The sequence below is a fragment of the Rhyacophila brunnea genome, unplaced genomic scaffold (genome assembly GCF_057557595.1).
Source record: "Rhyacophila brunnea isolate RB1 unplaced genomic scaffold, BYU_Rbru_1.0 scaffold_4, whole genome shotgun sequence".
NCBI classification, from domain to species: domain Eukaryota; kingdom Metazoa; phylum Arthropoda; class Insecta; order Trichoptera; family Rhyacophilidae; genus Rhyacophila; species Rhyacophila brunnea.
In genome coordinates, this window is record NW_028233068.1 from 20,760,432 (window position 1) to 20,775,133 (window position 14,702).

General features: G+C 31.0%; 1 protein-coding gene across 1 annotated transcript; it reads right to left on the reverse strand.

Moving 5' to 3' along the window:
- Positions 1-1,364: 1,364 nt before the first annotated feature.
- LOC147067073 (myrosinase 1-like) lies at positions 1,365-14,359 on the reverse strand. The gene is made up of 8 exons (XM_085954468.1): positions 14,201-14,359; positions 12,171-12,301; positions 8,822-9,213; positions 5,676-5,859; positions 4,668-4,762; positions 4,262-4,525; positions 2,942-3,180; positions 1,365-1,820 (listed from the first exon to the last, which is right to left on the reverse strand). The coding sequence occupies exons 1-8, from the start codon at positions 14,239-14,241 to the stop codon at positions 1,493-1,495; spliced, it is 1,674 nt and encodes a 557-aa protein (XP_085810594.1). The 5' UTR covers positions 14,242-14,359; the 3' UTR covers positions 1,365-1,492.
- Between the last annotated feature and the right edge of the window lie 343 nt (positions 14,360-14,702).

A 14,702-nucleotide genomic window follows, 5' to 3' on the forward strand; every position in this document is an offset into this window, starting at 1 on the left:
TTTATACTGTTTTGTTTCCCACAGACTAATTTGCCAGATTTCTGGATCTCAAAATATTATTTGAATGTAATATATACTTACGTGTTTAGTTTTTTTCAGAATCTCTTACTGGCAATTCAGCATTATTGAGAAATTCATGAGTATTTAAATTAAACGAATAGGTATAAAAATAAAATATAGTAACATCTAATGATGTAGGTACACTGAACAGTCTGTCAAAATATATCACTCAGCATCTAATGTAGTGTATCTCTTCCAGTCCAGACTTCGGCCATGTCGACACAGAAAATATTTCTAATTATAGTTGGAATAATCAGTAAAACTAAGTATATTATTATAATAATAAAATTAGAGGTTGACTATGTAGATATGTATTATTTTTATGTGGTGCTTTGCGTCCGTTATTATGATAACATCATGTGCTTTCAAGCAGTAACTACGTGTATATCATATTATATAGATTCCAGTCAGGGTTCGAAATGGACCGGGGCGGACCGGCGTTATTTGGTTATGTATATAATTATGTTCTAGATTTGTGAAATTTTACGAAAATAATTAAATTTACTTTATATTTTTTCTTAAAATTTTAGACAATATTATTGGGCTCCGAATATGCGATATTTACAAAAGTTTCCCTTCTCGGAAGATTGTTCCATTATCTCGAAAAGTTGAGCAACAATACACACATTTTTAAAATCTTTATGTGGAAATTCTCCACGAGGAATCTATTACTTAGTAAAAGTTTCAGATCTATAGCGTCATTAAGAACCAAATTAGATTTTTTAGAAACCATACCACCCTCATATTTTAAACAAAATATCAGCACTCGAAATGAAAAAAATTACAAACAGGAGCGCTCGATAAGTTTCCGTAAGTACCTTTTTATTTATGTAATTTTATGTAGGTACCTTTATAATATAACAATAAATATGTTATATACCTGCTAAACTTAGACGGTCAAATGTAATAATAGTTTTAAACTTGTGAGATACAAGATTGGGTATGCGAATGCTGTCAGCGCCGCAGGTGAAAATTCGGGCTTTTGACTCGTCATCATTTTTTCCCATAATTCAAGCAAGTTTCGTACAAACTTGAAAAAGATTTGTATAACGAAGGTAGTGAATTTAATCACTTACTTTTTAATCATTAAATTTTAATAATAACATAAAAAATTAAAGCACAAAAAAACTATCGGTCGTAATGTACGAAACATTCTACAATTCGAACACTTACCTTTACCAGATAAATCTTCATACTCCAATTTGGTACTATCTAATACTCCAATAGCTCCACAACCACACTACTTTTCATTGTGTTAAAAAGGAGTAAACAATAAGTGAAAATATTATTAAAAAACTGCAATATTTAAAAAAATCTTTATAATTAATACAAGTATCATAAATAATTTAATTTACATGCTAATTAATGAATTCATGTATAATAAATGAAAATTTGATGAGAAATGTAGATATATTATTATTTTGTTGATATTTCATTGAAGTATAATTTGACTATTCAATGCATCAATAACTGAAAACTTTTTATTCCCTAACTTCGATGTTTTCGTTGTATTATAATCAGTATTCAACTCCTTTCGTATGGGCCTGTATATCTTAGCCCTGGTGTCCATCTTCGGTTTCACGCTGATCGTTATGGGATGGTGAATTATTGGCGGGTCTTTTGGCCAGTCGATGTCGATGAAGTAGTCTGGATCAATCACTCTAGTTTCGATAATCTTCTTGTATACGTGGTAAGATCGGCGGGGAGTCCTCGTTTTATTGGGCGATTTGTAGTCGATTTCGAACAGTCCAAACCGCCACCTTAAATAATTATGTAATTAATTGATGTGTGTACACTTCTGTGAAATGATATTTCATGTGCTCAATTCACTACTTTTCCGGAGGACCTAAACAAGAATAAATTTTCAGAACTATGTCCACGATGGCCGAGCGGCTTAAGCGTCGATTTTTAATGTCCTGGGTCCCAGGCTAGAATCCTGGGTCTGAGAAATACACAGATTGTTTTTTAATTTGTATTTGGAGTCGGAGTATGGACATAATAGGTTGAGCAAGTGGCTAACATCCATTTCTCGTAAAAACAAAAGGCATATGTATCCTTATTAGGATCTAAAATGTTTTAAAAAAAGGGTGTACTTAAATAATTTTTTTTTTGTGAATTTTTTTCATTTGCGGTATTTACTTGATTCACACCTTCTTTTCCTCTGCATACAATATGTAATTTGGCATTTTTAATTGATTTTAATCTCCCATTTCCTTTTCGACATTTATATCAAATATTGCCTGTAAATTATTGTGACAATGTGCACAGTAACATTTATATAAGTCCAGCACATTGTTAATTAGTACAGGATTCACCATTCCATATAATAATTTGAAGACAAGTGAGTATTTTTTCTATTATTTATCTATATCTAGTATTTAATATATTTAGAGTTCATTTTAAAGAATTGAATCCGTTGAGTTGGACCGTAAGAGCATGTAGTTTATATACTTATCTATATTATATAGGCAGTGTTTGGTAGATGTGTACGATCCACACGAAGAGCCTTTTAGTGATAACATCAAACACAAAGGACTAACGTATATTTTAATTATAATATAACCTATGTATTTTAGTAATCGTGATGCGGTTGTACCAGCGTACCCAGTAATTTAGCAAGAATACATAGGTTCTTCAATTCTCTAAACTAAAAAGCCAAAAATAGTCAAAAATAGTATAAAAAAATGTTTTTTTGTTTCCAAGAGGTAGAGAAATTGAAAATGCTTATAAAAATATCTGCTTCACAATAATTACAATATGTTATTAGCTAAACGTATGGCAATCAACTGCAAACGTACCTATAACTCTCATTATCAGACTTAGTAAACTGCCTGAAGTAGAAAAATTGTAGGCTATGAGATAATAAATGTTTTCTTCTTACGTGTTTCCAAAAAGCCATTCGAAGTTATCCATCAGGCTCCAAACAGCGTATCCTTTGACATTGACTCCAGCTTCTATAGCCCTCAATATTTCAGCCATATATCTCTTATAGAACCATGCCCTCTCATAGTCATCAAGTCCTATGCCTGTCGATAGTCCGTTTTCCATTACAAAAATGACGGGACTGTCATATCTATCCTTAATCCACATCAGCAAATCGCCAAAGCCTTTTGGTACAACCTAGTAGTGGAAATGGAAAGTTTATCAAAGTGACAATATTGAAATAGAAGAGTGAGCTTTCGTTTTTCAGTATCTTTAGGATCTATAACATACCTACTATGTATTTTCATTTGAAAAACTACTTGATACCTGAGCGATTCTATACATATTATGAATAATGTCATTTCTATATGTTTTATTACATTAATTTTGTATAATATAAACTATAATCTAATTCAGTAGTTTTAACTCTACAGAAGTATATTCTAATACAATGTCTTTCAAGCCAAGTAACACCCTCATCACTTCCAAAAATTGCCATAAAAGGGTGATTAAAAATAACCGTAAAATTAAATCTTCAATATGAATTATCAATTATCACATTTTGCCTATATTCTATAAGTATTTATATGTTAATTCGCAAACTTTATTTATTCTTTCATATGGATTGTCAGTTATTTCTTTCATAGTCTCTATTTGTTCTCTTTCAAACAATAAAATTATTCTTGACTTATGAAGACTAGAAAAGTTTTTATCATTTCTACCGGTAACAAAATGTTTTTGAGAATAGAATGGATATTATGTTGTCCGTTATAATTATATAAATTTTTACTGAGTGTGTTCTCATTTCAGTGAAATTCACAGAATTTTAGCTGATGTTAACGGAGTGTCGAGTTTTTTGAATATCACACAAATAATAAGTATACACATTGGTATCTACATAATAATATATATCAATAATTAATTGTATGTAAACGTGAATAAGCATTCCGTCCAAAGATTATAAATATTTGAAAGTCGGCTATTCAAAAATCGCAACAAAGATTAAAAAAATACAGTTGTCGTGCTTAATTTTGTATCTTCTTTATATATTATATTTCAGTTAATATTTGTCGATCCCCTGGGGGATCACAACCCATCAATTCGGAACTTGTCCTTTAGAGTTTTGTTAGACTCTAGAGTTAGACTATACCTAGAGTATCTGACAACATGAAATATTTCTTTACTTGGAGCTGACTTGGCATATAAATAATTTATATCGTCACTTTCAATAAAATTAATGTGTGATTGTTTTGCTTAGGATGATTTGAAAACATCTTACCTGTAACCACTCCTTAGTGAATCTATCAGGCGATTCATCAACGACTGCTAGATCATCATCAAATGAAGGAATTTCCCAGTACGGCATCCTTTCATTTCTATGCACCACATACGTGGCGTAGTGGTTTAGGCCGAAGAAGTCGGCAGTGCCAACAACCGAAACGTTACACGAAGGTTCTGGTAACCTGGATTCTGGCACACGATTTTTGACTTCAGCTGGATATCCGCCTTCTTTCGAGAAGATTGGATGAGTATATAAACCCAACTAAAAGAAAACCAGATATTATAATTCAGTTTTTAACGTGTTGTATTTGATGCTTTACGTTAGAAGAAATGAAGCCAAGAATATTTTTATAAACCTGCTTATTTCATAGTTTTTTTTTAAATTCATAATTATTATAACTTACATGAAATTGCATGCCGTCTTCTACAATTTGTCTATTGGCCTCTGTATCCGTTAATGGCAATGCAAAACCCGAACTGCATACTATTCCAATAGTACCTGAAAATAATAATAAATAATAAAAATTACCATAAGTTAGTTGTAATTATTACAATAAATGCTATATTTGAACAGCACCTCTCTTGATTGTGTTAAATTTTAGAGCGAAATAGATAGTTTTGGCTGATCAGACGGCTAACTTATTGTATGGATTTCAAAATCAGCCAAGTCCACCTTTAGGTACTTTTTATTTTTTTTTGTGAATTGTTGAAGAACTACCGCTTTCTAACATTTCTGCATTATCGAAATGTGAAACTTATTAATTTTAAATATTCTATAATTTAAATAATATAAACTTTCACCCTTGTGACTGTGTACTTGAGAAAACGAAAAGCTGTTTTTCTCCTAATCGTCCATTGTAGACTTGGGTGATTTTGAAATCTAGCGACACTAATTGTTACAATAAGTGCTAATACTTCGATACAAAAAATGAAAAACTACCCTCGATTAGATGCGAAATAATTATTTGGCGTCCATACTGGTTACTGTATTTACAACGTTCTCGGTTACAGCTTGGTAATGAGTACCTGGCGTTAAACAGCGCTTGAAATGGAATATTTTACGAATCGGAGCGCTCGATAATTTTATCTATATTTTATAAAAATATAGTATTCGTAATATGTATTCATTATTTTGTTATATGGCCTACCTAGCTCAGATGGTCAATTTAATTTTTCCACAAGACATAATCTCGGGGATTTCATGAACCGGAACTGCGCTCCGGCTCATTTCGAGACCTGGTTTTAAATATTTTTGAAGACAAGTGTGACAAAACAAAATACCTCACCACTATATATGGGCCCATAATTTATTTTCTCCAGGACATGCTCCAGTTTCCCTTGTTTTTGGAAAAAATCAGTTTATCTTTAAACTTTCATAGTATTGTTAAAAAATCTGTACAGATATTATGTACCTTTTTGGGTGTCTCTGAAGGTGTCGTTGTAGAGATGGTAAGCTAGTGCATGGGCTGATAATAGATTACTCGTGCAGATGTATTCTCCATAACCATGGTAATTTAATTGTGGCGCGCGTAGGTCCATTCCGTACCCGTGAACACAAATTTCTTTGGGTTCATTGAAGGTTACCCATTGCTTAACCTGAAATCCAGAAAAAAGTTGGTTCCATGAATAAACAGAACATGATATAACAGAACATTGATAAACGGAACACGAAGAAACAGAATACCTACAGATAAACAGAACTATGATATTTCAGGAAATACATAACATTTAATATTGAAATTGTCGTATCTCTATATTATGTTGTATAGATTTTTAATAATGCAGGTTTTCAATACGCCATAAAAAAAACAAATTATATAATGTCTGCCCTCCAAATCGCTGGAAAGCGGAACTCAACTCGGTGTTGCCGAAAAGCTAGGTATATCTCGTCTTAATCAATCTAATATATTGTTCAAAATGCTTCGGTGACTAGGTACAACGAAATAATGAGTTTAATAATTCTGTGGAGTCATGAATGATTATCAAATCAAGCAAATAAATTGAGGTTTTTACGCCGAATGCCAAACATGCAGTGATTACATATATTAAATATATATATATTTTATAAACTTATTTTCTATAAGTATTTAATTAATAAATACGACAAATGTATGTTTTATTTGTCCACTGGCTGTTTTGTTTTGTCACCGTTCTGTTTCTTCACGTTCTGTTTATTCATGTTCTGTTTTGTCCGGTTACCAAAATAGTTATGTTAGAAATGGACCTATTTATTTATTTAGAAAAAAAAGAACATCATAGTATTACAGCGATTGGCTAATGCGCCATAATACATTATAAATACAAAATATGAAAATGACAACAACCAATATAACAAGAAAGTAGAAGAGAACGTATGTTCTTATGTGAATGTTAAAGTAAAATGATAAAAACAATTATAAAAATAACATATTTAACATCCACAAATATTATATACCTAGTTCAGTACCATCATATATGTTAATCATAGCATCATGGAACATTACATCCATTCTGTGACGGGGTATCATGAAGACCGCTGAGTTACGAGTGATGTTTTTGTGGGGATTTAAAAATCTTATTTAATCGTTATTTTCTATCATATTATATACTTTTTCATATTTAGAAGTGTTTTAATTTAATGTTAGGTAAAAATTGTTGGTTAAGTTTTGAAAAAGTACTGTAAACATAACATTACCGTCAGTTTCGATAGTTTTGGCAGAAAAAAAATACATTATCGGAGGGGTGGCAAGCGAGATAAACTTATGTATTTAGGCTTGATGTAAGTAGGTACAGTCGACAATAAGATCCGTGATAATAATCACATTAGCAATTCCTAATATTGCTGCGCAAGACAAAAATAGCATCTGAATGAATCCATGAATATGGTTCAAATTTTCCATTTAATATAGTAAGTTATATATTATATAGTTGTAGTAAATACGTCCGACTACATCTAACTATTATTGGTTACTCGGCTCAGTCGACAGTGATATTTACGTACGTATCATACACTATCTTGCTTTAAAGCATAGCTTTTTCAAGACCCTTAAAAATATCAAGCTTAATTTCGAATAAGTAGGTATTCAGCACCATACAAATTATGTAACTGTCTCCTAGAATTTAGGTGTTCCTGGATACACTGTACAGCCGCTCAATATATTAAAATACACACTCAGTAAGTATATGCCTATTCGTCATGCCAATCTATATAAAACTGCATATGTATATTTGAGCCTTTGAGCCGCCGGACTAGGGATTCTAATCCCGGGATCCCGAGCTATTTTCGATACCTATGAATCCCGGGATTAATAAACATAATCCCGAAACTTTCAGGATTGGTTTTTTTATCAATTTTTATGGAAAATAAAATAAAAACGAAAATATTACAGAAAAAAATACTTTTAATAACAAATAACTACATTATAAATAAATTGAGTTTGAATGAAGTTTGATTTATACCCAGCGCTCGAAATGGAAAATTTTACGAACCGAAGCGCTCAATATTTTATGAAAATGTTAACATAGTTATCTAATTGCTTGTGTATTTTATAAAAATAAGTATGTTATGCCGTGTCCACATTGGCAACAAGTTGCTGACAACTTCATTAAATTTCGATTAAAATAATTTTTGGTCAAAGAAATTTTGATAATTATCGTGAAATTTAATGAGGTTACCAATGTGGACAAACTTTTTTAAGATAATATAGATATTTTAAATGATATATTTTATATGATAGATATTTTGAATAACAAAGATTTTTACGTTAAATGGCAAATCTAGCTCACTGTCAAATTAATATTTCAACGAGACGGAGCGATAATTTTGGTGATTTTACGAACCGGAACGGCGCTCCGGTGCGTTCCGGTCCATTTCGAGCCCTGTTTATACCCATGTGTAAGTTGCCGATTCATTTTATTTTTTCACATAAATTAATAAAAATCAGAAAGATTGGAATAAAAACAATGCTTCGCACTTTAAACAAAGTAATTCCACCATGATCGCATACGTTTTACGGCAGTTTCATATTTGGCTGACTAATTAGATTTATGAATCGGAAAGGCCTTAAGTACACCATGATTTGCTTTACTATTTTAAATCTCGCTAACCCATTCATTAAGTCTTTACTATCAGAAACAGCAATCTAATATTAAATTTACATTATTATTTATATTACAATATTATTTACTCCATCAAACTTATGTATTTCCAATATTTAACGTGTACAATATTAACAATTAATGTCTTAAATAGTATAAATTACTAGATTTATTTTTGACCGATCTTATCAATGTTATTTGTAAATATAAAAATTTTATATGAACAATGGAAAAAATGCCAATCCCGGGATTGTCAAATTGTAATCCTGAAATCCCCGGATCAGAATTTTGGCTCGGGATTGGATTCCCTACGCCGGATTATGTATGACTGGAAATTCATAAAAATAAAACCTTCTAATCAAATCAGTCTATAATTTCCGTATTTCACGCGGACGTCGAAAGTTGCAGACTATCGCTAATCCCATATAAATGCAGTAATTGTATTTAAAAACTATTGATGATAATATGTAATCCAACTCACCCGATCTCCAAATGACGTAAAAGCAAATCCAGCATAATCTAAAAAGTACTGCGGGAAATTGCTATCCAAGAAGCCTCCATCATCTTGCAATTTTTGGGGCAAGTCCCAATGGTAAAGCGTCATCACTGGTTTGATTCCATTGTCTATCAGTTCATCTATTAAATTATTGTAATAATTCACACCATCTAGATTGATTAATTCTTTCTTTCCGTTGGGCATTATTCTCGGCCATGACAGAGAAAATCTGTAGAAATCCACCCCGAGAGTTTTAAGACGCTGTACGTCATCTTTGTATTGGTAATAGGAGTTTGTGGCATCGTCTCCATTACTTTTGTCAGCCACCTGATCAGACCTTTCATGTACCAATCTATCCCATATACTTTCACCTTTACCTGAAAAGAATAAAAATATATACAATATTATTGATATCAACCAACATAACACGTTATTGTGGTAGTGATATTATTACTGTCAAAAATAGGGTTACCAATCGTCCCGGTATAGTAATGCGAGTAATTTTTGAAAACAATGTGTCTGTATAGGTATATTATAATAGTGGTACCCATAACTTAATAAATAAATTGGGTTTAGTTTAAATTACCTATATGTCTGATGTCCCGGCTACACGCTCATGCTTTACCGTGAGCTTACCTGCGCAAACCGGATTGTATCGGGAGGTCCAAGTGTATGGACGGGAAAACTGTAGTTCGCGCAAAGTGCTGTAAAAATGTGTATTTTTTGCACTAACTATACCGCACAGGCAAGTCGCTGTCGTCTAGCTGGCGCATAACATGTTTGTAAACTACTGTGTTTATATTATTATATTAATTTGGAAAAAAAACAACAAAAAGAATTCTATTATCTCAAAACAAAAAGGCGGCCTACCAAACTTCAGAAATACACATATGTTATTCCATTTTGTTAAATTTCCGATCAGTTTTTAACGCGACAACCCCGACAAAATATATTATATTATCTACTGAGTTGTTTGAAAGTCAATAAAGGTCAACGTAGCTTTGGAAATTTTTCGGTGGTGATTTTGACTTTCACTGATAATGTTCGAAGTGAGAGTTCGAGAATGACGCATCAAAATACTGGATATTATGTCAGATCCGAAATCAAATATGCAGAAAATAGCTGACACACTCGGGGTGATAATATAGTCGACATTGTGAAGACACCTTCACAAGAACGAAAAAGAAATAAGCAAGTCAGAAGAAAACGGGTTAGACTGCAGTATGATCATGCCCGACAATGCGATCCCTGCAGCAAATACAACTATGAAGAGAAACAGAATTACCATAAAATCTTACCGCATCCACACAATATGTGACAATATACGTCATCGGATTATCATTTGTTTAGATTTATGGAACATTAATTTAAAAAAATCGAAATGTCAATGATGTTTCATCACTCAATCACAGCATTTCTAAAATACAGCAAATATGGAAAAGGGTCGTGAATAATGATGGCGATTCCTCACATTATGTCACTGTCGACTGCGAATGATTAGAAAATAATAAAATAAAAATTGCGAACTTGTAATGTGGGGATATCTTAGAAATAATTGATTATTATTTTTATGGGTATATCTAACACGCAAAACGTGACAGAAAAAAATGGATAAAAAATACACCAGAAAACAAAATTATGAAAATAAAATCACGAAATTATCATTATTATCATTATACACAACTCTAATAAGTGTTGACATTTCTAACCTTCGTTTTTTTCTGAATGCAATTTATATTATCTCATAAAAATACTCAGAATTATATTTTTGATTGAATTTTCACATATCATTTCATAAACATTAATAACACCACTATTGTGATGACATTAAATATAATCATCTCTTATTTAATTAAATAATCACTTTAATGTCCAAATTGCGTAAGATACTTATAATACTTTTTATTTTAATTATTGATCTTGTAAATGTCGTTTTTTATAAACATTAATTTTGTATCAATAAATTATTCTTAGAATGATTAATTATTTATTCACAGTCACATTATGTCACTGAAATACGTACGCATCGCATACTATATAATCTATGTTTATAATCTTATACATACGTATGTACCTATACCATATATTATTATAAGTGAGATTTGCGTGTGAAAGTAAAAAAAACTGAATTTTAACCTCATAATCTAAATTAATATTATAAAGTATAACGTTGCGCGTCTATAGAAAAAAACATGAAATGTCACTGTTTTATAGCCTGCAGCCCTATGTTCTAACTGGTGATATAAAGTCACCCGACGACATGACGTAATTGTGACGTCAGCCAATACACGCTCGAAGCAAGCCGCCCAACACACACTGCTCACCATAGATATTATTATGCTGAAATACCTATTTGTGTATGGTGACAATGAATAACGCCACTATTTGACTAGCGTTATTTTCTCGAATGCTATTATCACTCCGGTAGTACGTCACAATGATGTCATATGACGTCATGTCGACCGGGCGACTAGAACTCGCAAGTTCTAACATAGGGCCCCTGGTTTAAGAATCTTATATATTATGATTTTTAACCACTGTGGAATGAAAACGTGTAGGTATATACCACAGAACAGATTAATAAATAAAATTCAGATATGCTATACCCCGATACACTACATTTTGAAGCAGGATTTTGACTGTGTCCTACGAAAATGAAACACAGGTTATACACGTGCAATAGTGTGTGTTGTAACCATCAAATACACCAATATTGAATGCACGTCAGTGCATAGACCGAAAGCAGTTGTCAAAACGAAGGACAAGCTTAGAATGACGTATATTTTCCACGTGTTTAAGTTTATCCCATATTTTTCCATTCTTAAGATTGGTTGCCTGTTATTCCACACCCGTTAGGTATTTCAGTTCTCATTAATCCTGTGTTCCCTGGTATACACATTCATTTTAACTCAGTAATACATAAGTCCGATTAATATAACAGTGTTATTATGATTTTAATTGTGCCCACGGTGGAGTAATAGCAGACCACTTACCTCTGTAATAATGACGTATTGCTTTGTCGATGAGTGTTTCATCCATAGCAAAAATCAATATGTTTGTCAAATGGCTAACAACTATTGCCATTAGGTTTGGCAATATCATCCCTCTAAAATGGTAATAATTTCTTTTATTTCCATTTTCCTGATCAGGTACAGAAAGACATTATAAATTGTTAAGCAAACAACAATGATTCGCAGTAAAAAAATCTGTTAAGATAACTTCAACTCTGTGGAGGGCCAGTGCTATTTGTGATTATAACATTCTTAAGTAATAATGATGTAAACAGTAAACTCAAGATATAACCACATGGGTATTATTTGACATGAATTCTTACCGCTAACATTCCAAGCCCCTTCTATTTGATAGGAAGATGTCGATACTCCGAACTGGAAGTCTTTTGGAAATCTGGCCTCGGAAAAATCTGTCTCCGTGTATATTGGAGCTGGCAAAGAATGACAGTAATGCCTGGAAATAAAACAGTTTATGGACTCTTTAAAAAATTTAAGCAGAGTTTTTATTTAATAACCTACGTAGTCAGTATTTTTTTACCCAGTCTGAACTTTATAGAAATCCCTATCACGCCATCTTCTAACAACATCGAATGTTTATTACAAGAAATTATTCCACACTTTAAAATAGCTCTAAAATCACGCATATTTGTTTAAAAAACACAATAAATAGAATGTCTACCAATATTTTTTCTAGAAAAAAACACTGCTCATAGTTAAAATGTATAGGTAGCTACAAGTTTTTTTTAAATTATTGTAAAAATATTTCACAATTGAAAACACTGTACTTATACTAGAAACCATTTTTTAAACCACATATGACGTCATAATTTGATAAAGTATAATATTTAATAGGACTTAGGATAATATTGTTTCAGTACTTACTTAAATATCTACTAGATATATTCTTTAATTAACAATTTTTTCATTCAACGAATCATTCACAATATTTGAAAATATTATATTATTCTTTAATGAACATACATAATAACCCTTCTCGGCACCATATTTTTTCTTTATATGTAGGTATATTTCTGACATGTTTTCGAATTATGTTGGTAGGTATATATCTTATTTTTACTTTTCTAATTTTTCTTTGATTTTGAATTTGCCTGTAGTATACGTTCTAATAATAAAATTGAAAGTAGGTAGTCATAGTAGATATTTTAAAATTTGATCTTCAATCTCGTTTACATGTCGACGTGGTTGGTTAAGAGTTTATTTTACGAAAAATTATTGTAAGCCATTTTTCACACAATATATTTTATTATTTCATGCATGTATTGAAAAATAATATGTGAATTTAGCAAATTCGTCATTTGTAGGCTTTGCTACGATTCCACCGCTAGTATCAATCAGGTATAACAGTTAATTATTTACCTTCTGTTGAATGTGCACTTTAGCAACAAAACATATTGAACAACAAATTAAAAACAAATGCGTCAGAAGTCTTTACGAAAGAGATTTGATGGAAAATGTAAGAAAATTAATGAAACCATTTAAAAGTTAATTGTTGTCATTATGTAAGCAGGTTAGCGATTACCAGATAAAATACTAATTATAAATAATTGTTTCTTGTACTTATCGTATTTATAAAGATCTGACAATCAGTAATTTATCAATTAATTATTATATTAACGATTTTTCAGTTCTGGAAAAATCATGTTTGCTGGCCTGACTACTTTTCTTAGTCAGTCCAGTTACATTTTTGATGAAGTTGGTCATTTAATTAGTGCATTCAAGTGATACTACTTCCTCATATTATCATTATGAATCAATAGTAGTTTTTTCTGGATATTTTGATGATATAACAGTGACTTGGAAAAATGTATTCAAATGATATAGTAAGTTCATAATTAATCCTGTAGGATGTCAATATGACGAACAATGAAGGCACATGAATGGTACATTTTCATTCATAATACACGTACATAATATAAATCATGAAACCTAAATACAAGTAAGTCGATATGAACAATTTTGTTTTTGTTTTATATTTATTATTATTAGTTTAAATAATTAATATAACATAATCTTTGAAGCCGTGGGCCCCTGGATATATCATACAAGTCATTTTTCAATGTACAAAGACCCAATGACTTGTTAAATGGGTGACAACCATTCCCCGTAAAAAAGTATGTCAATGTAACTTTCATTTAGTGAATGGAAATATTAGCATCCACTTAGGAGTGAATATTGTACTTAATTTACTTTTTAATTTAAGTACCTATATATTTTCAATTTATTAATTTATAGTGGGTTTCGTCTTATGATATTTTAATACTACTAATAAATAACACTAAAAATTATTATATATTATAAAGTGTAATTTTAATTAAGTACATAAAAAACTTACCCTATTAATATTATACCTAAAGTAATGAGATATGTATCCATATTGACTAGGGATTAAAAAATAATAATTAAAAAATCTAATATAACTACTGCCTGTGAATATTTTTTGGACAGAGTTTTTAAACTCGCTTTTGGTTGCACAATATATAAACTACTGAGTAAAAAAAATGAAAGAAAAATATTAAATATGTTTGGAAGTCATCGATTAAAATTTTAATATTTATGAAACTATAGTGTGATCATAAAATTGCAATTGTATTAAATTCGTTTTACACAAAATACGAAATTGTCACCATATAGGTATATTAATAATACCAAGAAAATATAATTGTGAATGTGTTTATATATTTACACACCATAATTGTTGAACCTCACTCTCAACACCTACGCAAACCCACAAAGGGATTGCAATACTGGTATTCAATTATTTATTGATACCGAAATACCGGTTTCAAAATTCCAAAATACCGGTATTTTCAGTATCAAAAAAGCATACACGTTTA

What these genes read in the sequence shown, in the direction of transcription:
- LOC147067073 (XM_085954468.1), bottom strand. Translation starts at nt 14,241, where the DNA reads ATGGATACATATCTCATTACTTTAGGTATAATATTAATAGG. An exon ending in AGGGGCTTGGAATGTTAGCG is followed by an intron (nt 9,214 to 12,170) that starts GTAAGAATTCAT and finishes TATTCTTTTCAG; the next exon opens with GTAAAGGTGAAAGTATATGG. An exon ending in GAATGGCTTTTTGGAAACAC is followed by an intron (nt 1,821 to 2,941) that starts GTAAGAAGAAAA and finishes TAATTATTTAAG; the next exon opens with GTGGCGGTTTGGACTGTTCG.